General features: G+C 52.1%; 1 protein-coding gene across 3 annotated transcripts in view; it reads right to left on the reverse strand.

Annotated features, from left to right (window-relative positions):
• Positions 1–22,368, reverse strand: part of plxna4 (plexin A4) — a 162,667-nt gene that overhangs the window by 119,180 nt on the left and 21,119 nt on the right. For all 3 annotated transcript variants that reach the window (XM_053864191.1, XM_053864190.1, XM_053864192.1), the window contains exons 2-3: positions 19,953–21,285; positions 9,633–9,815 (exon numbers count right to left, since the gene is read on the reverse strand). In XM_053864191.1, the coding sequence (XP_053720166.1) occupies positions 9,633–9,815; positions 19,953–21,185 (1,416 nt within the window). In that variant the 5' untranslated portion in view covers positions 21,186–21,285. The remainder of the gene's footprint in view (positions 1–9,632; positions 9,816–19,952; positions 21,286–22,368) is intronic.

Consider the following 22,368-nt stretch of genomic DNA (forward strand, 5'->3'; position numbering starts at 1 on the left):
TCTCTAGTCCAGAGGTGAGGTCTCTAGTCCAGAGGTGAGGTCTCTAGTCCAGAGGTGGGGTCTCTAGTCAGAGGTGGGGTCTCTAGTCCAGAGGTGAGGTCTCTAGTCCAGAGGTGGGGTCTCTAGTCAGAGGTGGGTCCATGGTGACTAGTGATGTATTTCTGCACTCCATTCAATTGACTAGCTGAACGTCCTCACTGGTCATAGGTTTAAATCCCCTTGTGCCAGCCAGACGACCAGCCAGGAGCCATGGCCCCACATTCAAATGGATGGCTCCACACAGCAGATGTACCTGAGTGTTTCCGATCAGACGATGCAGTCGTGAAGAACAAGGAGCGTCAGGTCACTCCCTCCAGTCCCAGCTGAGCCGTCTCCCCTCCACTGCATCAGCCCCCGCCCAAAACACCAGCGCAGATCAAATCAGGAGCGGGCGGCTCGCAGCCACTTTACACCTTCCATTTACCTCCTCTGATTTCACTGGGCTTTCCCCCAGTTTAATCTCTGCATGTTGCCAGTCCATGTAAACAATCCCACTGGCATCGCTCTCCTCCATCTGCACTCTCTGTTGCAGTTAATGCCTTGCTTCAAAGTGTCGCCTGTTTGGCTGTAAGCGGAACAGAGAGTGACCCAGTTGTGAGGCAAAGATGGGGAAAGAGGGAGAGTCGAGCAGTGGAGGAAAGGAAAAGGTGTGTTTGTGCCCCCCAGAGGATGAGGAGTGCTGCAGATGTGGAGGGGGGGGGGTCCCAGACTCAGGTAAGGGAGTGGTGGAACAGACACCCAGGGGCCTCGCGGGGAATGAGTCTGAAGAAGGGAGCGAATGTGTCTCCATCTCCATCGCGGGGAAGAGTTTTGTGTCACCGCGGAGACGCTCGGACAGGAAGTGACCCGCTCCACAACTCTTCAAAGGTCATCAAGCATGTTGGCGGGGAAGACGCAGTTCCATGTCTCCACGCCCCTCGATGATGAATCATTTGGAGGGAAGTGAATATGGTCACACGCCACTGCGCCGGGCTCATTCCATCCACTGACAAAGACTTTTGATGGCTAACGGCAAAGGAGCTGGCGTGCTGTGTCAGCACGTGTAAACATCGGAGGGGGGGGAGTGTGTCCGTCCCACAGTTTGTCGACATCACAACAACCGGAGACGGAATAGTGGTGTGTCTCTGCTCAAGCATGGAGGCCTTTGGAGAGAACATGAGGCTCATGGCTTTAGCCACGCTGAGGGCAGGAAGGATTTCACATGGAGCGCGACACAGAGGAGCAAGTTAGGCTGTCTGTCTGAGGAGGAAATGGATCTTCTGGATCCACATCACGGTGGGAAGAGGAAAATGTTTTCTGCCAGAAGATAAAGAAGAAATGTATGAGTCCAGAAGGACCTGACTTGGTTTCAGGTGACAGCAAAAGAGGAAGTGGTCAACTGTCAGAGAGCAAGTTCAACTGTCTGGTTTCTTTGCCTACTCCCAGTTCAAGCCAGCAGACACTCCCCACTGAGCACTTAGCTGGCTCTGAACCCGTCTCCCGCACAAGAGCTTCTTATTCAAGCTGGTGAAGGTTCAGTGGCGGTCTTGACAGTCTTTGATACTTTTGTGCTTCTGGTGTTTTGAGTCAGACGAGTGGGCCCGAGGGCACTTCTCCTCGCGGCTGCTCTCACCACAACACACGGCCTGTGGTCCACCGCGCGACCAGCTGAAGACGAATCTTGCAGCACGGTTGAGAGTGGTGCTGCAGATGCTACTGTCATTCACAAATGGAAGCTCATGCAACCTGATGATACCAGTCTGGTGGGATGGTCGTCTTCCTGCGCTGACCAGGCTGGACTACAGCAAAAGACCAGGGCGCAGCCACTCAACAATGTCACCCTCCCAAAGTTGAGATGAAGCACTTGATGTTGTACTCTGGACATGGAGGACAGCTCCGTTTCCCAAGACCTGTCTGTGTGGGACAATGGGGAAGTGTTGAGAGCCAGAACCCTGTGTGTTTGGACCCGTTCACACGCAGGCTGACATGAGGCGCAGCGACGTGAGCCACTATTAGGATGCTGGAGCTCCAAAACCACAGGGCTCTGGGAGGAGATGGCATGGTTGAGAGCCGGCCGCTGCCAGACTAAGGTGAAAATGAAGGCTGTGACGGGAGACACACAGTCGCTGTTGCAGTGGACAGTGACGGTGACGATGACAAGTTGCGTGCACTGATTCTATGGCGGCGGATGTGACCATCATTTATACAGGCCTTATTTCAGGCCTGAAACATCTCTCCTCTACTCATCTCCAGGCTGAAGTTGAACCTTCCTGAGCGTGTGACACGTGTGAGCACGTTCACTAGGCCACTGTGTGTTTAGTGGAGTCTCATTCTCATCTGGAAATATTTGCCCAGGGCGAGGAGACTAAACTGGTGAGGCCACTTCAAGCAAAGAAAGCAAATTCAAGGAGGAGCAGTAGGACGGAGCACAGAGAAGCATCTTCACGCTAACACAGTTGAGTCACCGGGACACCAGCCAGAACTGACTCCATGCTCACCATCCAAGGCCAACGCTGTCATGCTCTTCTCTCCGTGTCCAGAGACATCAGACGGATGAACATAGATGATAACCAGAATGAAAGGAAGTCATCAGAAAAACATCATTTGAGATCATGTGGTGCCTGACCCCCTGCTGGTTATGGTGGGTACAACACGAATGAAACTCTCACCCAGATAAATGACAAAAACCAAAAAGTTTGAAATAGTTCCAACAGCTGCATTATAAAAGTGAGTCTGGATGCTTCAGATTTGGCCATATGAGTTGTTCCTCAGCCAGAGTGATGATCTCTAACTTTGGTCTTGGGCGTATCTGGTGACCTCCTGCAACATATCCACACATGAAGGTCGGCTTAGATTTGGTCTGAAGAGCCCCGGCGGCCAGCGGAGCACTGGGGTTCACCCACCCTCCAGATGTGAGGCGGCCAGTCATTCCCCTCTCCAACCCTGCGTCGGGCAGCGGAGAGCAGCCGCTCGGCTCTCCAGGCTCAGTCTTCTTAATACGCCAGGGAAATGAACACGGAAGTCTGTTTCGCCCGCTGCTTCCATCAGCGTTCCCTCCGTCCCTCACGCGACTCCGTTCCAGCCTTCACCAACCTTCAACTGAAATCCTGCTTTGATGACGTCTCACTGTCAAGATTGGATTGCTGTGACTCAGTCTCAAGGGGATTCAATCCGACCTGGACTTTCCTGTAGTCCTGGGGCGGCGTCCGAGGCCACAGTGGAATAAGACTGTGTCTCCAGTCTTTTGTCCACTCGCACCTGGCGGAATATGTTCCTCTCTTCACATCAACACGTCATATTTTATTTATACGGTGTCCCCCCGCCACAGCGTCCCACTCAGGACACGGCTCCTCTGCCAAACACCGACCAAACAAGCCATTCACCTCCTGATACCCCGCGGTGTGAAAGCCCATCCCTCTCCTCCAAGTCAGCCCTGTGCAAAATGAAAAGCTGTTACCTGGTCGATGAGAATGAATGTCGCTCAGGCGTGCGTGCGTGCGTGCGTGCGTGCTCATCAATTATAGAGGTGCGCTGGAGAGCGGGGACTGTCTATAAATAGACACCTGAACCACACCTCAGGTGAGTCCAGCACCACGTGCACGCACATGAAAGGCGTTGTTATCCATTATCTCCGGACATCTGATGCCTCTGCAGTCAGGAATGCAGATGACAGAGCGGCAGCCGCTTCTCGCCCGGCGCCAAATGGAGATTGCTGTCCATTTCTTCTTCTTCCCTGCCTTTCATCATCATGAAAACACTGTGTGCTAGCTAATGGCCCAATGAAAGATTGCTGCATCACAACTCCTGTGATGGAGCAGAAGACGTCACCTGATGGCCCCCTGCTTTCTTCTCACACTCCGAGGCTTCTATCTTCCCCCAACTCATTTTCCATCAATTCAGGTCCTTCACTGACCTTCAGCCTCATCCCCCGTCTGCGCCGCTGCGGCTTTCATTTCTGACCCAGGTTTGGAGTCTTCCTCCAGAACCACCACCCCGCCAGGCCTTGTTCAGCACGTCTGATTCAGACAGCTGCAAGTCAAGCAGGGGGCAGAATGACCGCTCTGTGGGAGATGGTGGTTCAGAACAGGAGGAGGGCAGAAGGCAGCCGGAGAAGCGTCCACGGAAAGAGTGAAGCCAAACCGTCCTTGGACAATCTGCAGACTCTGTGTACGCAGAGGAAAGCCCACGACATCCATGGTGGAAAACACAAGAGATGATCCGAGTTTCTGTGATCAATATTCTGGCCTCCACACTCCAGCCGTTCTGACCAGTGCTCTCTGGTCGTGCGGAGATCCTCTGCTGCCATGGCAACTGACAACTGGGCATGTCTCGGTGTGTAGCGCTGCTCCCGCTGCTGTTGGAGCAGCGAGTCAAAGAGCCAGCCCAGGAATACTTAGCAGCGCAGGGACATTGGCATTCTGGGCAGAGGCCGGGGATACAGCAGCACTTCCAACCAGAGGCCGCGGAATATTGTGACTTCTCCACGCACACACAATGGCCACATATCCAAGAGCATATTTCATCATTAGCTCTGAGCATTTAATCCTCTGCTCCAGTGACCACGGCTCAGCACTGCCCATTTCAATAATCTGCATCTGGGTCCAAGCAAGCCGTCACACTCTCACTCACTGGCGGGCGGGAGGAGGCAACATATGGAAATGGTCCAAAGCAATAAACACCTCGACTGCGCCTGTTCATCTGAAATCTACTGTGCCATCAAAGCAGGCGGCGTGAACACAATCCATCAGTGATTAAAGGAGCACGAAAAGAACTGCAATCATTGGATGTGTACTTCATTCCAATGATGTGGAAACACAACTGTCTTCTGCTCCCACTGTGGTGAAGGACAAGAACTGCTTTGCTTTGGCTTCACCCACTCTAAAGCATGTTTGTTTGAAGGACTAATGAATGGCACCAACTTTTCTTTATGTCAAAAATATTCTATCTATTCTGTAAAACTTTCACTCAGATGATAGACGTCCTGGGAACTGCAGCTTCACTTCGGATATGTACAGTATGAAAGAAAAACTGTGCCACTCTGCCACACTTCTGAAGACAGTTCCTCCACACTTTGCTTCTGGAGGCCAGGTAAGTTCATGGAGCTGGACCAAACCACCCCCGAACACTCAGATAGACAAATGGCTATTTCAACTGTTATGACATCTCAAACGGATTTTCAAACACTGTGTCACCGTGGGGTGAGAGTCAGCACCCCACCATGATGAGTCACACCTCATCTGCAACTGCGAAACACACTGACAACAACTCCAGTGTCCAGACCAGTGATGGCATGCTGTGTTACGGGGTGCTGACAGAAGACGCCCAGGTCACAACGATGACGGATGTGATTCATGTGTCTCCAGAGTTGTGGCTCGCCCGAGACGGTTCCGACGAGACAGAGAGAATGACCCACCACTGCTGCGATGGAAGTGACTGGACTCCACGTTGATCATCACAGACTGCGCCTCGTCCAAGAAAGATGTCGATCTCTGATGTTTTGCCTCTTTTTTTCTCAGCTCTTTCAAGGTTAGTTGCTCATTGAATTGAGTGCCACCCGCCTCTCGGGGGTGGGGGGGTGGGGGGGGGGGTGGGATGTGCATTAGCACCTCGGCAGGTGGCACTCACTCTCATATCTTGCCTCTTCCCACTGCACTTCCTTCTCTGCTGCTTCACCCCTCCAACCGCTGGCCGGCCTTTGTCCACTCGTGTGTGTTTGCTGTGTGTGTCGGCGGGTGATAAAGCTCACTGGAGCGTGAGCGTGAACATCATACATATGCACAGATTGCTATCAATGTGAGGCAAGTCCAGATGACCGTGTGGATCCTGTGGTGGCTTTGCCCTTGACCTGCTGCTGTCCACTGACCTGCACCAAATGGTCTCAAGCCTCACCCTGCCTCAGCCTTTTATCTCCATCCTCTGGACCTCAAACCAGCGAACACACAACGGGACCATCCGGCAGACTCACACCAGCCATATGGGTCATTCAATTCCACGGGCAGGAGGTCGCCTTCAAAGGTCTCCCACAGCAAACCCTCCAGAGGCCAAAGTGCTGTCACGACGTCAGGGTGGACGGGCTTACTGAATCACGTGACCAGAAGACATGCAGGGGGGGGGAAGGGAGATGGAGGCCTTGCATGAAGACAGGCAGGGACACCTCACCGTCCAGAGACCTGATCACAGACCAGCAAAAAATCAGAACAGAGGCTCCGGTTTAGGCCGCTCAGATCTCTAGCTCCGCCGAGGAGGTCATGTGATCACACGCATGTGATCACGACATGTGATCGTTGATGCCAGCGAATTAGCTTGAAGACTTCTGAACTTACTGAACCAAGACGTTCAGGAAACACTGACTCAGGTGTGAATGAGTCGATGTGCTGTGTTTAGCCTGCTACCAGTTCGTGCTGAAGCCGCTCGCCATTAGCCGCAGCTAGCAGCCTTGTTTTCTCCGATGACAGATGCAAACTTGAGTTTGTCTGCATTTTGTGAAAACCGGTTTGTTTTGATCTTGTTTTCCAGTTTTCAATCTGGTATCTGTTAGTCTTTGTTTGGTTGAAACCTCCGTGGAACCAAAAATGGCATCAGGTTATGAATATCCTCCTGTGTGTGAAGCCAGGGAGCTGATGCTTTCCACGGTGTCGCTTGGTCTGTCGACAAATTCTTCAGGCAACATGTGAACTGGAATAAGGAACACGTGCTGGATCCACATCACTGGCTGTATCCAGGAATTTTTAAAACATCATTGGGAGACAGCACCATATCTCTCCATTGGAATTTGATCTATTTGATGAAAGACATATCTTGAAGGCGGTTTGCGCTCTCCGAGTGCTTTTGCAGTGTAACTATGGTCACCGCCCTCAACCTGTCATTTTGATGGAGCTCCATCTGGATGTTGGAAGGCTAAATAAAGCAAAATAAAAATGGAAAGAAACCTCAAGTGAACCAGGAAAATAAAGCCCCTCGCGACGCTGTATTGGGGTTGCTGCAAGTGTTGAGGAATGTTGCGAAGCTATCATCACTGGTGGCTACTCCGAGTCAATTCCGAGTCATGGCAGTTGTTCTCGAGTGAAAGGAGACACCTTCACCTTAGTTTCCCTCCGCCAGCTCCAGGAAACATTATTCACCACACGCTGCATTCCCAAAACCAATGAAAGAATACGGGTTAGCAGCGGCGGCACCTGTCCGCGCAGGATTTACTGGCTCATAAACCACATGTCTCCACTTAGCAGCCTGCACTCTGGTGCATGATAGTCACCAATGCTTTACTGTAATACTTCTATTTACTCAGGGCGACACGTGAGTCACCGCGCCATAAATAAGGTTGACGGCCTGGAATGAGACAGGAAGGGGCGGAGTCAGCGGTAAAACAAGTACGGGGCTGGGGTGTATATCAATCAACATCCATTAGCCGAGGGGTTATAAAGTCGCCGGTGAAGGAGGAGGACGGGATCTCCGACTTCTTACCGCCTGGCTGCTGTCTTTTATTGCCCGTGATGTCATCTAATGGTACAGGCTTCACGGCGGGAGGAGCGCCGGCGCGTGGGAGGGGACTGTTGGGATGTAATGGCTCGGGGTGAGCACGAGTGCTGACACGGCATCGATCGTCTCCCGCCAACACTGTGCGGGTGTGCGGTTTTTTTTAATAAACCAAATGAAGCTTTGTCAGTTTGACGACAGCAAGTGTGTGACTTCAAGAAGCGAGAGAAGACTTACCAGAAAGATATTTCATCCCTCATTTTTAAAGTCAATCGCAGTTAAGAAGAGGCAACAACTACAGCTTATGTATTAAAAACGATGATAAAATGAGTACATTTTTTTTCTCATTTCTCATGATGTTCGGTGAGTGGTTTCTGGGCTGTTCTGTTCCGGAGCTCCTCACAGGGGGCGGAGCCTGACGGAGGTGTGGATGGGGGCGGAGTCTGAGAGATCAAGGTGTGTGTGAGCTGCTGCTCTGTTGATGTAGAGGCTCAGAAACAGCTGCAGAGAGATGGAGGTCGGCCATCTTGCTTTATAGTGTTGGGCTTCTGACTTCCCTCTGTTCTACAGTTCCATCATGGGGATTTGGACATTTAGGATCCAGGATCCTTCGCGTCCGGGTCGTGACCCTTGGTGCCAAGATTTGTTTATTTGTGGGACAATATGAGCGTCTCTCAACAAGCAGGGAGGGAACGTGGCGCTGCACACGCTGCGGAGAGGGGCGGGGCCAAAGGAGGGGAAGTGTTGGAATAGTCGCGGTGATTGGACAAAACTGCAGCGCCTCGCAGGGAAGGGTTGAATTAGTCAATTAATCAATTGCGATCGCTACATCACCTGGGCAGACTGTTGCAGTGTGTTATGGAACTGTAGGATGCAACAGCTTTCACAAGAAGAACTAGCTCTGAACATCATGAAATAATGACACGTGACGTTTTCTGGCAGCTCCACTCACAACAGCAGTACATGACTTTCTCCACAGTTACATTTATCAGCAGAACAGGGTTCCTGCTCGCAGTCTTTCAAACGTGCACACATATTGAATTCATATTTACATGAAGGATTCCAAAAAGATGATATGCATTTGAATGTTTACATCGGTGGCAACCCTGTCGTCGTGACACAGCCGCACAGTGTGTCGCTCTATTCTTCGCCATGAACCAGGCTAAAGTCCGTCCCAGTGGGCATCAGGTCAGAGGACATGGTTCCACTTGTGGGTCAAACAAACATGACATGTCAGTCACTCTCACAGGCTCCACACTCCAGTTGATCTGTTGAATGTGAACAACCTTGTGACCTAACATCTCATTTCTCTCTCTCATTTCATATTGGTCGTCTGTGGTTCATGGCACTGATCCAATGCGTTCCTCTGCGAGGTGGTCAGGACCTTTCACCAGCTCCCTGGACCCCCAGCTTCGTCTCTGCTTGTCAGGAAAGCAGAGCACCTTTGCTTCCCAACAAAGCTGCAGGGCGTCCCAGTGCGAAAAGCCAAACGCACAACAGGCCCAAACCTGGCTGAGCCAGCGTGACGCGGACCTGACAAATCCTGCTGAGCCAAGACCACCTCACGTGAGGAGCCGCAGTGCGCAGTGTTCCTTCTGGAGGGTTTTATTCTCACTGTTGTTGCCACTCTTGCATCAATGGCTCCTCATGAGGCCTCCAGAGAGAGATGAGAAACTTCCTCAAATCGATTCCACAACATGCTGATCCAAAGTGTCTCGCAACTTCTCCAACATGCTGACGTGGGCTACAATCCTCCCCTCGGCTTTGGATGCTAGTCCACTCCGCAGAGAAGGGAAGGCACAGTGGCTGCTGCAGTCAGAGCGAGTCACAGGAGGAGACACCAGATAGGTTTGGCCCCAGGAACCAACCCCCTCAGGGGCTCTCCTGCTCCCCCGTCTTCTTCACGACACACTCAGACTGCCTCCGCACAGTCCACAGTATCACTGGCTCTCAGCCACACACACACACACACACACACACACACACACACACACACACACACACACACACACACAAACCTTCCTGCAGCCAAAACAGCCAAGTCAGCTCATTGCTTGAAAGTCAATCTGCCTCTCAACCCTCCAGTCCATGTTCAGCCGCAGAGGAAGCAACGCTTGAGCAAGTTCAACCTGACTTCCTACCTTCTTCACGTGTCCACTTTTGGTGCCCACGAAGACCAGCGAGTGGTTCTTGTAGACGTATGCGATGACCGAGCTCATCTTGTCCACGGCGTCGGTGAAGAGTGGCGTGCCGTGCACCATCTTGGACACGCCCAGCGGCGCGTTCATGTCCAGGCCACAAAAGTCATCGTCGATGGTCAAGAGCTGCAACAGAGGGAAGAATGTGTGATTATTTCCACTCCAGCAGGCACCAAGACTCAACCTTAATCAGGCAGGCGGACCTCAGTGGGCCTGACTACTATCGTGACGCAGCCATGTGAACAAAACAAGCTGATGTCATGGGAACCGTCAACTACGAGCACATTACCTGTCTGAAATCAAAAGAGTCATAACATCAAATTCTGTTAATCCAGCACTGCTTTGTTGTGTCGACACAAACAGTTCATGGATTTACCTTTCATGATCTTCCGGGAGTCAAAGAAATGTGACTTTTCATCGGCGGTTTTCATACGAATGCTCACATCTGTTTTGCAGACTCATTCAAGCAACGTTAATATGTCGCAATCTTGACAGTAATGGACACAATTTTGAGACAAAGTTCATTTCCTCCATATTGCTCCATATTTCTACACCAAGCTCACGGATACGGGCCAAACGGAGCAGTACCAGTGGAGACCATGGGGGGCAGTGTTGCTCCCCGATAGTGAGACAGGAAGAAGACAGAAGAATGGTGGCAACTCTCCGTCCTCCAGTGGCCAGATATCTCAGGGCCTCAGCGACCAGCGCCTCCTACAACGCTGCCTCCGTTTCCTCTGTTGTGCCAGAGCTACAGGATCAACACTGACTCCACAGTCAAAGCCATGTGGCTCTGGAGCTCTGACTCTGGGCTGCTCCCCCTGCTGGACATATATGGGGGAACAGCAACGCGAGGAAGCATGTGACCAGTGAGGGGAACTAAGCTTGAAGCTTGTGAAGGGAGCATTAATGGTCTTATAGACACAACTGACGACAGCTGAGGTCCAGGATGTTCCACAGTTGGAAGTGTCAAAACTTGTTTAAAGGTTATGAAATGACTGCAGATAAAAGAGGAGCCTCTTCAAGTGAAGAAGACAGAGTGTGGAAACACGTGAGGCTCGTGTGCGTCTGCTTCGTCAACATGTCAGTGTGTGGAATGAGAGCAAGCCATGAAGATGTCAGACGAGGCGCTTCCACTCCAGCAGGAGAACATGGCCCGCAGCTCCACTGTCAGCCAGGATTCCACACAAACAAAAGCTCTCGGTCCGTTCCGCCAACATGGCGAAAATGTTTCAAGACGTTTTTAGATTCATTTGAAGTGATTCCATGTGATCGGAGCAAGGAAAGTGTCTCGTAAGCAAATGGCTGCAGAGCGCCAACATGGCCTCCTCGTGGGGACTGCAGTGCGTGCATTGAAATATCCTGTCAGAGATTTGGATCCGGTCCTGCCAGGTAAATGCCTTCACTATTCCACCTGTAACCATGGACTGCTCATGCTGACGGGCCGAGGAGACTCGGAGTAGAGCTGATGCTTCTGGAGACTGCCGTCCTCCTGCCGTCAGCTTTGTTTGAGGTTTGCCATCATTGACAACCCCTGGGTCCCTTGGTCCCAAACAAGAGAAGAGTATTTCCAAATGTGACACCAGCAAACTTCTGCGCTGTTTATTCTGTGCAACCAGCAGAACTATTAAGGCAAGATGACGTTCCTGCTTAGGTCTTTCAACGTGAGACGAGATGTTTTTATGAGTTGCGAACGTTAGGTCTCCCAGTTGTTGAGAAGGTTCAGAGGGAGTCGTGAAGCTCCACATCTTGGTGAGACAGTCCGTCCACTAGAGCAATGGAAGCAACTGCACGCGAGCTAAAGACAAGCTTTTGGGTTTGGCCAGGTGCTACGTTCACAGGAGGGAAGTCAATGCCGGGGTGCGGTTACGTCCACGATCCACATCCAGACTCTGGTGTCAAACACAGAGTGGTGGGGTGGAAGAGAAGCTAATTGTAGCGGTCGCTAGCTCCCACCAAGCTAACAGCTCCTCTCTGCTTGCTTTAACATACCGTTGCTACAGGGCATCATTTCTGCCTCTCTGGCCCACTAAGTTTAGCCCCGCCCCCGGCAGACTGTCTCACCTTACTATTGTACTACAGCGACTACTGTGGTACTAGAAGATTTGGGGTTTGGAGTGGAGGTCCCTTTACTCTTGCGTCAGCTTGTCTCGCCTCCTGCAGAGAAGTTTACAGAGACGCAGCACAGACGCAGTCAAATGGTGTGTGATCTGTCTTCCATCAGGCGGCTGAAGACTTGCTCCCCTCACCCCACCACCCAGCCTCAGCAGAGTGTGGTCAGTCTACAAGGCACGGTGGCAGACGCCGCCACGGAGGAAAGATTCATTAGACAAATGGACCATGGCTGTGCAGGGCCGGGGTGAATGATCGGTCACTTGACCTGCACTTGGTGAAGATCAGGTCATCCAGTGGAGGAGTGAAGGTGAGGAATGAAAGGAGCAGGAACAAAGACTTCAAATCAATAACAGCGTGCAACTGCAAAGGCCAGGAAGACGTCTCGCAGAACATGTTTGTGTGAAGCATTTCTCCTCCTGCGCCACCACAACAGCTGCAGTGGGGTCAGGTTGGTCCAGTTGTCTGGTGGCAGAGCCGCCAGTGAGCTTCATGCTAACCTGCTCCTCTGACCACGAATGATCTGGACCATTCGTTATCCTCTCGGGTGTGTGGAGAGTCCACAGCTAACCTCCATGTTTTGGCAGGAGAGCTGCTCCATTCATGTCAGGAATTCCTCTGTTCAAGGAGCCTCGGCGCTCAACAGTTTATATAGATATTCGCAGGTTTGACGCCTGAAACGTGTTCTGCCGTTCTACTGTCAGTCAGACGCCAGCGCAGAGTCGGAGCCAAGCTTGCCGATGTTTCCTGTCATTTCAGGCCACTTTCTTTCATCCTCCACTGGCGACGAAGCAACGTCATCCTCAGCCACACCAGTCGCACCCAAGGCAATGTCACCATCTTGTTCTACCCGCGTGCTGCGATGACATCATCAGGATCTGCTGAGGACTTTTAAGAACAACCGCTAATCTGAATCTCGGAAGACAACCCCAGTAGCTTTTGCCGACCTGCTCCACCAACTGCTGCCGACAGCTGCCACTTGTTTAGCTCGGTGGCGGACGGGAAAAGTCAGCGCTGAAAAAGCCCAGTTTACTGTTTCAGCCAATATTGTCATGTCACTCAACTGTTGAGTTGCTTTTGTTTTTCATCTGTACTGACGCTACTGACGTTAGCACAAGCAAGCTAGCTTCTGTTGGAGCCCATCGTCGTGTGGGAAACCTTGTGTCTGTATCACAACTCATGCTGGACTGATGGTATCAACATGTGGTGCGTGAACTCACCTCCCATCAACGACTCTCATCACTCATTTTACCATGTTTCACGTCATCGTAATGGGGAAAAAAAGGCTCGGAACGTGTTCGTCATCGGAAAACAGCACTGTAAGTTCATGCATTTCATTTTGAAAACTGGCTTTTGATTGTTTACAAATGAAGTGTCTTTTGGACGTTTGGACATTTGGGCAGTTGTGCATCTTCCTTTTTACCGTTGGTTGTTAGCGTCCCGTGTGACTCTGCGGTTGACTTGATCGTAAAGATGTCGCGAGTGCCTCAGCTACCCCGATGAGCCCATGAAAGTACTGCTGCCATCTTCACCCTCGGACTTGTATTTGGCGCCTGTGTTTCCTGTTTATTGACGTGACCCCCGTCCACTCCCTGGTTTGGACCGACCCGACCCGGCCCAGTGTGGAGAGCCGCAGCTCCGATCAAGAAACTGACAACTGGCTTTCTCCCTGAAGACCCGGCCGGGTTGTGCATGTGGAGCCACGCCAGACGGTGAAGCGGAATCAGGTCAGTCTCAGCCGTATCCATCTCTCAGCCAGCCACCGCCACAAAGACAGCTCAGTTCTGGCCCGTGCAGATGGAGCCGCACTGCGGAGTGGGGCACCCACCAAAAGAAAGTTCCTCAGTGTGATGACTGGTGACTGACAGAGATCCCTCGCCACATTCTCAGGCGTGGAACAGAAAGAAAACTTGACCTTGGCTCGGGCCGACAAAGTGAATGACACAACTAAAAGCACAGTGAGACTTGACTCCATCCTCTGCGACTTCCCTGCTGGGGCCCATTGGTGGCTCAGACTCAGCCTCCACGGCATTCGTCATGATGGAGAGGGACCTTTCCTCCTGTCACCGACGAGTTGACAGTGGAGGGCCAGCGTGAAAAAGCGCTGCCACTTGTCTATCTGGTATTTTGCGGCAGGCTGGTGCTAAATGGCAAACTTGCCAGGAAGATTGACGACACTCGAGATTTAGTTGGCGACTCCATGTGCTTGAACGTCGAATGACTGATGCCTGAACTTTCCATTCCAATCTCACAAAACGTGTTTGACGGCAGGACTCACTTGAAACAAAATGGATGGCTGTACGGAGAGACAGAATAAGGTCAACATCAAACAAAGGAAAGCCTCAAAATGGAGCAGGGACGTGACTCCCGGTAACTTGGGGGAATGTTCGGGACGCAGAGCTCAGTGGCAGAAATGTGCCTCTCAAGGTTGGAAGTTCTTCGGACAAATCCTGCTGGGTTAGGAAGCTCTGTTGCCGGTGCCCAACATGTGTTCAAGTGTCGGAGGAGTGCTTTGTTTGTCACTTGGCTTTTGTCCACTCATTTCCTGCACAAACGATTGCCACATCTCTGAGTTGGCTCTTAGCATCTCTGTTAGCCTGACGGAGCTAGCCTAGCCGAGGGCTAGCCTAACTATCCTCACGGAGTTGCAACTCCCGTATTTTCAACCTCCAACAGCGATACATGGGGCAGCTGCGACTCAAGCGAGCACGATCCTTCACACCTGCGTTGCATTGGCGAGTCCAGGCGTGAGTGCAGCACGCACTTGTTTAACCACGGAATAATGCCACGGTGATGGATCGTGACCTTTAGCCGTCAGTATCATGTATGGAGATTCAATTACGGCGTGAGCAGGAAGAAGAGGGGTGAAGTGTGGTACGGAGCGTGGGGGGGGGGGTCAAGTAGCCCTGGTCAGGACTGACTCCTCCACCACCGCTGCTGGCGCTGATAAGGACTCCCGGCATAATGAAGCGCCGCATGCCTCTCAGACTTGAACCGGACCAACTACATGGAGCGCAGCAGGAGGTGGAGACTCAGAAGGCCAGCTCAGCGTCACATGACAAATGTGGACCAATTGCCCGTGGCATGTTCCTAATGACTTGTAATTAATGATCATTAGCAGAGAGAACTCGGCGCAGACCAGAGTGTCACCTTGTCGCGGAACGTGCTGGGGACCTCACGCAGAACAGAGCGAGCGCCGCTGAGCCCAGCCTGCTCTCTGTCTACAGAGCCTCCCACGCTGGACGGAACTAGACTTGGAACTTTCCAGTCATCGTACACAAACCTTTGTTTGATATCTGTCCCTCCAGCAGATGGCGATGGTGTGATCGGGAACTAGGCACACAACCAATCCCGGCGGAGAATAGACTTTTTAGATTTTGTAAAGGAAGCGGGCCACGATTGTCCATCCTCACTGTAACATTTATCATTGAGACGTTGCTGCTCCGCTCACACACACACACGAGTGCTTTTTGTTCGCACGTCAGACGAGCAACACATATCAGAGAAATTCACCAAAGAAACGGTTGTTTTCCTGTAGAATAAGTGCACATGGCAACTGTCCTCAATTTGTCTGCAAGTATCTAAAAAATGACCAGCTCACCATCAGCAGATCCCTCCACGTTCTGAATCTGTTTACACTCCACCCTTCAGTGAAGCAAATAAGCAACTCGTCCTGTTTTGGTGTTCACTAGCTCGTTCAGCCAATAGCCGCAGAGGAGTGGGACACAATGGAGCCGGAGCGAAGGTTAGAGGAGACATGAGCAGCTGAGCCCGCCGGCTACGAATCAGGCCCGGCACAGGAGAGGAGTCACATCATTTATTGCACTCCCACTATTTTGTTTTTACTGCTGACGCGGCCAAAATATAGGTCACATGTCACTGCACAGTGATCTATGGACGCAGGACCTCCAGTGTTGAGCACACATGATGTGGCTCCGTGCCCCTCCCTCGCTCTCATCCGCTCTGGAACTGGGCCTCTGCCGGAGACAGCCGCGGCCCCTCACCGAGCCTCATTATCCTCAACCTCCACTCTAAATATTCTTTTTCATCCTCTGATCCCTCCAAAACAAATGATGGCAGAAGACAAGTGGCTTAGCTGCTGATCCAGCCGGTGTGCCGTCCAATCAGGACGGACCCCCGCCGCTCAGCCCGATATCAGCCGGGATCAGCTGGATCAGCGCTGGACCACAGATGCAGAAACCTCCAATAATTCCATTAGATTACTGTCCTCACGGACTGATTCTGACTGATCAAGTTCCGGAAGGAAGGAGGTTTTCTCTTCAGAAGAAGCCACAGTTCAGTCGACAGAGATGCCGCCTCTCATCTCCGCGCCACAACGTCCCTCTCCACTGACCCACTCCCCTCACCATCATTCACAGACACGTCTCTGCGGTAAAACAAAGAAATGGGAAATAAAAGTGAAACCAGCGAGAGCGAAGTCTGAGGAGGGCATGAGCTTTGTTCATGGTCAGGTCATGTGATCGGCTTTATTTCCTCTCACTCACTGGAATTTAACTCTGAAACATACGCAACACATGGAGAATCTTGTCAGTGTGTACTGAGAAAGACGCAACAACACCGTCAAAGTCGAACTTCAGATTATATCCTCGTTGCCAAGGCCTTTCTCCGCCTTATATTATTCTATTATTTATTATTATTGCTGTTGCTCTTCTTGTTCTTGTTATTGACCTTGAAGTAAATCTAAACTTGCCAAGAAGTTCATTTCTCAGTTGTCAACTTTAGCGGTGAGAATGATTCACAGGATCTAAACTGAATCTACGGATGTTGAACGTTTGAATCACATTCAGTGGCAGAGCACAGCGTTAGGGTTAGGGTTCTGCCGTTCATCTGCTCTACCTGGGAGGAGTTTCATTTGCACCAGAGACCTTGGCTTCAGTGCTACTCAAGGACACCAACAATCTGTTGAGAGAAGCCTTTGATCCCCTTCGTCTGGAAAAATTCCACTTTACTCCAACTGGAGAGAAGTTTCACACTGAAGATGACAGTCGTTGCATCATCATCCTCCGTTGAACAGGCCGTCATCACGGGGACGCTGTGGTTTGGCTGCAGCAGCTCCCAGCTTCATCTGGAGCCTGGCGCATCCCTTCCCCAACTCAACTGTTGACGCTGCTGTGACAGTCTTGTGCTGCCCTTGTTGCCATGGTCGCTCAGGTCGACTGGTCCCTTCACAGACTCCCAGTTGTCCTCATGTGTTTGTTCTCACCTGAAGACGGTCGGTGTGCGTGCGTGCGTGCGTGTGGTTACGAACGTGCGCTTTGAAGGCTTTTAATCAGAGCGCGCGTGCGTGCGGCGCCCTGTTGGACGGGCAGCTTCCACATAACTGGAAGGAAGAGGCAGACAGTCGAGGGACCAAAACACTCATAGATGCATGAAACTCTGAGGAGACGGAGGTCTCACTTCTGCAGTCTCAGGTGGCGCAGACGGGCCTTTGGCGCGGTTTAAGGAAAGAGGCGTGTCTTCGGGGGACGTCCACTGGCCGCCATGAAACGTCGTGCACTTGGCTCTTCTCGTCCTGGCTCCGTGGAAAACACAGCGGCTCGATCGCAGCTGCAGCCCTCACCAAACAACACCACAGGAAAGTCCAAAGACTCAGCCGCCACAGACTCTCGTGCCCTTGGACTGCAGCCAGCGTGGACTTCCTCTGGCCTCTGCTGTGGATTCTCACCTGCCGTTTGCTGCTGTGTGACAGGTGAGAGCTGAGCGGACACCTTTCCTGCCCTGGGAGAGCGGGGCACCTGCGCGCGCCTCAATTCCCCCCGGTGCCAGGCGTGCGGTTCCTCAGCCACTCTGAGCAGCACAGCACATTCCAAGGTCAGCAAGTCACAGCAGCAGGAGCCCTTCATCTCCAGCATGGAGGACGTCGTATGGAAGCCTTGGAGAGAAATGAGGAGCATTTTCAGCTCCTCCTGCTGCTTCACGTCTCTCCACGCCTGGACCTTCATCTCCAACATCCTGGGGCCACCTCGTTCCCTCCTCTCCACATGTCCAAACAGCTGTCCTCCCTGACGTTGCCTCCAGACTTCTCCACGTGTCCCTCTGACCCTCGCCCACAATGGCAACTCCGAGGCTTCATCTCCGACTCTGACTCACTCAGACATTATTTTCTCCCTCGCTGCAGATCACAGTCGACTCCTCCCTGCCTGCAGTCCGTCTCCGTCTCGCTGCTCCTCCTCTGATGCCAAACACCAAGGTTCTCCTCCTTGTTCTCCAGAAGATCACTGCATCATCAGCAAACATCATCTGTATATATATATATATATATATATATAAATATATAGATATATATGTGTGTATATGATTGAGTGAGTGTGTCAGTGAGTATATGAGCGAGTGAATGAGTGAGTGAGTGAATATATGAATGAATGAGTGAGTGAGTGAGTGAGTGAGTGAGTGAGTGAGTGAGTGGGTGAGTGAGTGAATGAGTGACTGAATATATGAGTGAGTGAGTGAGTGAGTGAGTGGGTGAGTGAGTGAGTGAATATATGAGTGAATATGCGAGCGAGTGAATGAGTGAGTGAGTGAATATATGAATGAGTGAGTGAGTGAGTGAATATATGAGTGAGTGAGTGAATATATGAATGAGTGAGTGAGTGAGTGAGTGAGCAAGCGAGTGAGCGAGTGAGTGAGTGAATGAGTGACTGAATATATGAGTGAGTGAGTGAGTGAGTATATGAGTGAGTGAGTGAATATATGCGTGAGTGAGTGAGTGAGTGAATATGCGAGCGAGCCTCCCGACCATCCGTCAGCAGCGTCCATCCAAGCGTGGGCGCATCAGCCGGGTCTAATTCATGCAGTGACAGTGTTGATGGTGTGCCTGGTGCTGAAATGGCCTCATTGCTCAGCGCTAACCTCTGGGTGCTCCCCGCACTCCCCGCACTCTCCCGGCAGCCGCCGTGATTAATCCGGGCTCTGTGATGCGGACAAAGGTGCCGCGGCGCATGTGCCACGCCAGGAATGGATTAATAGACAAACACGGTGATCTCAGGGGCGCGTGCCGGGGGGCGAGTGTGTGTGCGTGGCTGGAGACCTTCTCATCTCCGCGGCGTCCGCACGGATGACGTGCTTTTTTAACCCAAAGATGTCAGACATTCATACATTTGAATTGTCGTATTATCCTCCGGCAGGAGCCATCATCTCAGATCGGCCTCATTTGCTTGGTTTTCGCGCCAGCCAACGAAATGATCCCACCTCATATCGTCAGAATGGCACAGGCCAGATGGAAGAAAAGCGGCTACATCCTTCACAGGCAACACAGAGTTGACTCTCGTGTATGACGTCTCAAGTGAGAAACAGAAGGGCCGATGCTGACTGGCCTTCGCAGGAAGAGGATCCTGCTGCACAGGAGGAGCAGATACCCACTTCCCGCACGCAGAGGCTGGCCAGGCCGCGCCGCTCCCGTCCCTCCAGGACCACGCGGAAGTCTTTCATCGATTGTTGCTGCCCAAAACACCTGGTGTTGCGGTGAATCGTTTTCAGCACAGTTATGTTGATGCTGAATTAAAAGTGATGCTGAAATCATTCCATCATTTATGATGATGTTCTGATGTTGTGGGTAGTTTCTGGGCGGACACCTCACAGGGGCGGAGCCTGACGGAGGTGTGGATGTGGGCGGAGTCTGAGAGGTCAAGGCGTGCGTGAATGCATCAGCCATGTTGGTTTACGGTGATCATACAAGACCGCAGCGCCTCGCCGGGATTGGTGGGTTTTAGCTTCATAATCACAAGCGCATCATCGCCTCCTCCTGGAGGGAGTGAAATAAAATCAGCGGCAGGTCCACACAGAGGTGATCCTTTTCCCAAATGAAAAACGGGACTGTGCGAATCACACCGACACACTGCACTATGAAGGGCCGATACTTCCTGAGTCGACACGTACTCATCTATTGTTATATTTAGCGTCATGATGGAGAAGCGCCTCTAACAGGTCCAGCATGAGAAGACTGAGAGGAAAATGTTTCTCAAGTTTGCTCAGTGAAACGCTGAACTGCTGCTCTTCAACTGACATCGAGACATGAGGCTAAAACGTGGAGTCGATACATGCGTTAAAAACACTCCTCCCCTTGCTGGTGGCCCGAGGCCAGGTCACCAGGGGAGTGTTGAAGGACAGTCAAGGTCACGGGGATGTGGTACTCACCGCACTGCTGCAGTGGATGTCTTTGACTTTGAGCCAGGCCAGGTCCAGCGTGCCGACTCCCCTGTAGCAGGACTGCAGCCGCTCCTTGATCTTCTCGTTGATTTTCCGTAGGGAAAAGACGCAGAGTGCCGAGTCCTGCGACGCCTGGCGCGGACGCCTCTTCTGGCCTTTAGAGAACACGGCGAAGAGAACGTCATCGTCGGGCGCTACATCCAGCGACCTGGCCAAATTAGCGCCAGCTTTGGAGAGATACGCCGCCTCCAGGAGTCGGTACTCCACATTTCCGCTGATGCATCCGATGGGCACCTCTACGTAGGAGTTGAAGGCCGTGTCTGCCTTGCAGAGGCGGACGATCTTTGAGGTGTAGACCTGTTCCCGACCCGCCGAGGACGACCCGGTGGTCGGCCCGCCGCCCATTTCAGGCTGCAGCGTCAAGAAGTAGACAAAGTTCCCGCTGGCAAAGCCATAAATGTAGTAAATGTCAAAGTCTGGGATGACAGTGAAGGTGTCGGACGGGATTTTAATCATGGAGGCCACAAACTCGTCGTGAAAGACGTACGCAAACATGCCGTCCTCCTCCGAGTTCCTTGCTAACTTGCGGCTGGAGATGGTGGGAAAGTACTCTGGCTTGCCGTCCACGGCCGTGGCTACAAAAAGCATGTCTGGAGAGGCGTTGCCGTAGGAAACAATGACCCCAAACACGGAGCCGCTCTCGTTGACCCCAGAGAGGTAGTGCTCCTTCTTGTGGAAGGGCTCTCCAAGCTTGAAGAGGTCGTCCAGGCGGAGGAGTTTGCAGATGCCCTGGTAGAGGCTGCCGCAGGCCAGCAGCCTGTTCTCCCGATAGTCCATCAGAAGCATCTTGTTGACATTGTTGGTCATGGTCAGCGGCTCGCTGCAGGGCTGGACTATCCTGGGGGGGTAGCACTTGCGGTTGTCCTCGTCAGGACCAGTTTCATGAGACACCTGGACCTCTAGACTCGGGGAGAGTTTGTAGATACGATTGACAGCCCCCAGGTAAACGTTACCATTGCGATAGTCCACAGCCAAATGGTTGAATGTCCACTCAGCTTTCTCCGCTCGAAAGGTGTCGGACGCCTCCCGCTGAGACGCTGTGATCACCTGGGAGCCGGAACCGTGAGCCTGCACCACCGTTTGGGACGTGGCAGGAGGCATCAGCGTGGAGAGGAAGCAGCATAGAGAGAAGTAGGTCCATGTAGCGCCGAGGAACATCATGGCTGTGCGGAGGCGAGAGATGAGGAGCAGGGTGAGGGCTCCGCTCAGTGCAGTGGCCGATCAGGATTAAGCCTCTCTTGAGATCAAGGGCATTTCCCACCTGAAACGCAGAGAGGACAGTTAGCCGCTGTGCGCTGGTCAGAACTGCATGGGTCCCACTAACGCCGGCCACACGGCGAGAGCCTCACGGATCTGTCGAATCAGTCAGGGCCATGATGTCAGCTGATGGCATAGTGATTTGGAGACAGAGTGAAGATGCGTGGCGGGAGAGAAGATGGAACCTTCGCCCTGCGCCAGTCAGACCTCATCACATAAACAGCATCATCCAAATCCCTGAAGTAATCTCACCGGATTCCAAAATATCCCCTCAAATACAGACTCTTTCTATAAATGTGAGCAAAGATTTGAAAACTCCCCAAGACTGGCCCTCATGCGCTTCAGTTTTCACACTGAAGGATGGTGAGGCTGAGTTCATCGCAGCCTGCCGCAGAAGAGAAGCCGCTCGCAGTAGCTGGGACGTAACAGGCGGAGGAAAAGAGCCACCTGCCGACGGCGCTTCACTCCTCTGTGGACACACCGTGAGGAACAATGTTTTGTCTCAGAGGAGGACGTCCCCGCGGCTCTGCTCAAGAACCAGGACCAGTGAGCAGAGAAGAACGTCGTGAGTGGAGTTCCATGGGTCACAGTTGGAACCCATGAAGTGAGGACACCTTCAGCATCGTCTATTTGGCAGATAGGTGTCGGAGCAGTGCATTCGAGCTCCACAGCCTCATGAACAACATTTGAAGGAAGCACTTCCGCTCACGAAACTGCCTAGTTTTCCACAAACAATTGAAATTCTGACCGTGAGACGGCTATTATGGCTCCGTCACGAGCCATTCGTCTTCACTGATGGCTGTGCGAGCGAGAAAAAAGACCAACGACGACAGTGAAAGAAAGAGACGATGGCAGAAAATAATCCCTCTGTATTTATCCGCCGTCAAACACTAGGTATTAAGGACTGTGAGGCGCTTTGGCAGCGTCGACAATGGAAGTGGTGAGTCAGAAGAACACACTTCTTCTAGGCTTTTTCCAGGTCTTCCACTTTACACTAACGCGTTGGTCTTCACAAGACACACCACCATCATGAGCCTCTTCATCATCTCCAAACAGCCTCAGCTCTCCAAGTTTCTTATTATCTCCA

The sequence above is a fragment of the Synchiropus splendidus genome, chromosome 4 (assembly GCF_027744825.2).
Source record: "Synchiropus splendidus isolate RoL2022-P1 chromosome 4, RoL_Sspl_1.0, whole genome shotgun sequence".
Classification (NCBI taxonomy): Eukaryota; Metazoa; Chordata; class Actinopteri; order Syngnathiformes; family Callionymidae; genus Synchiropus; species Synchiropus splendidus.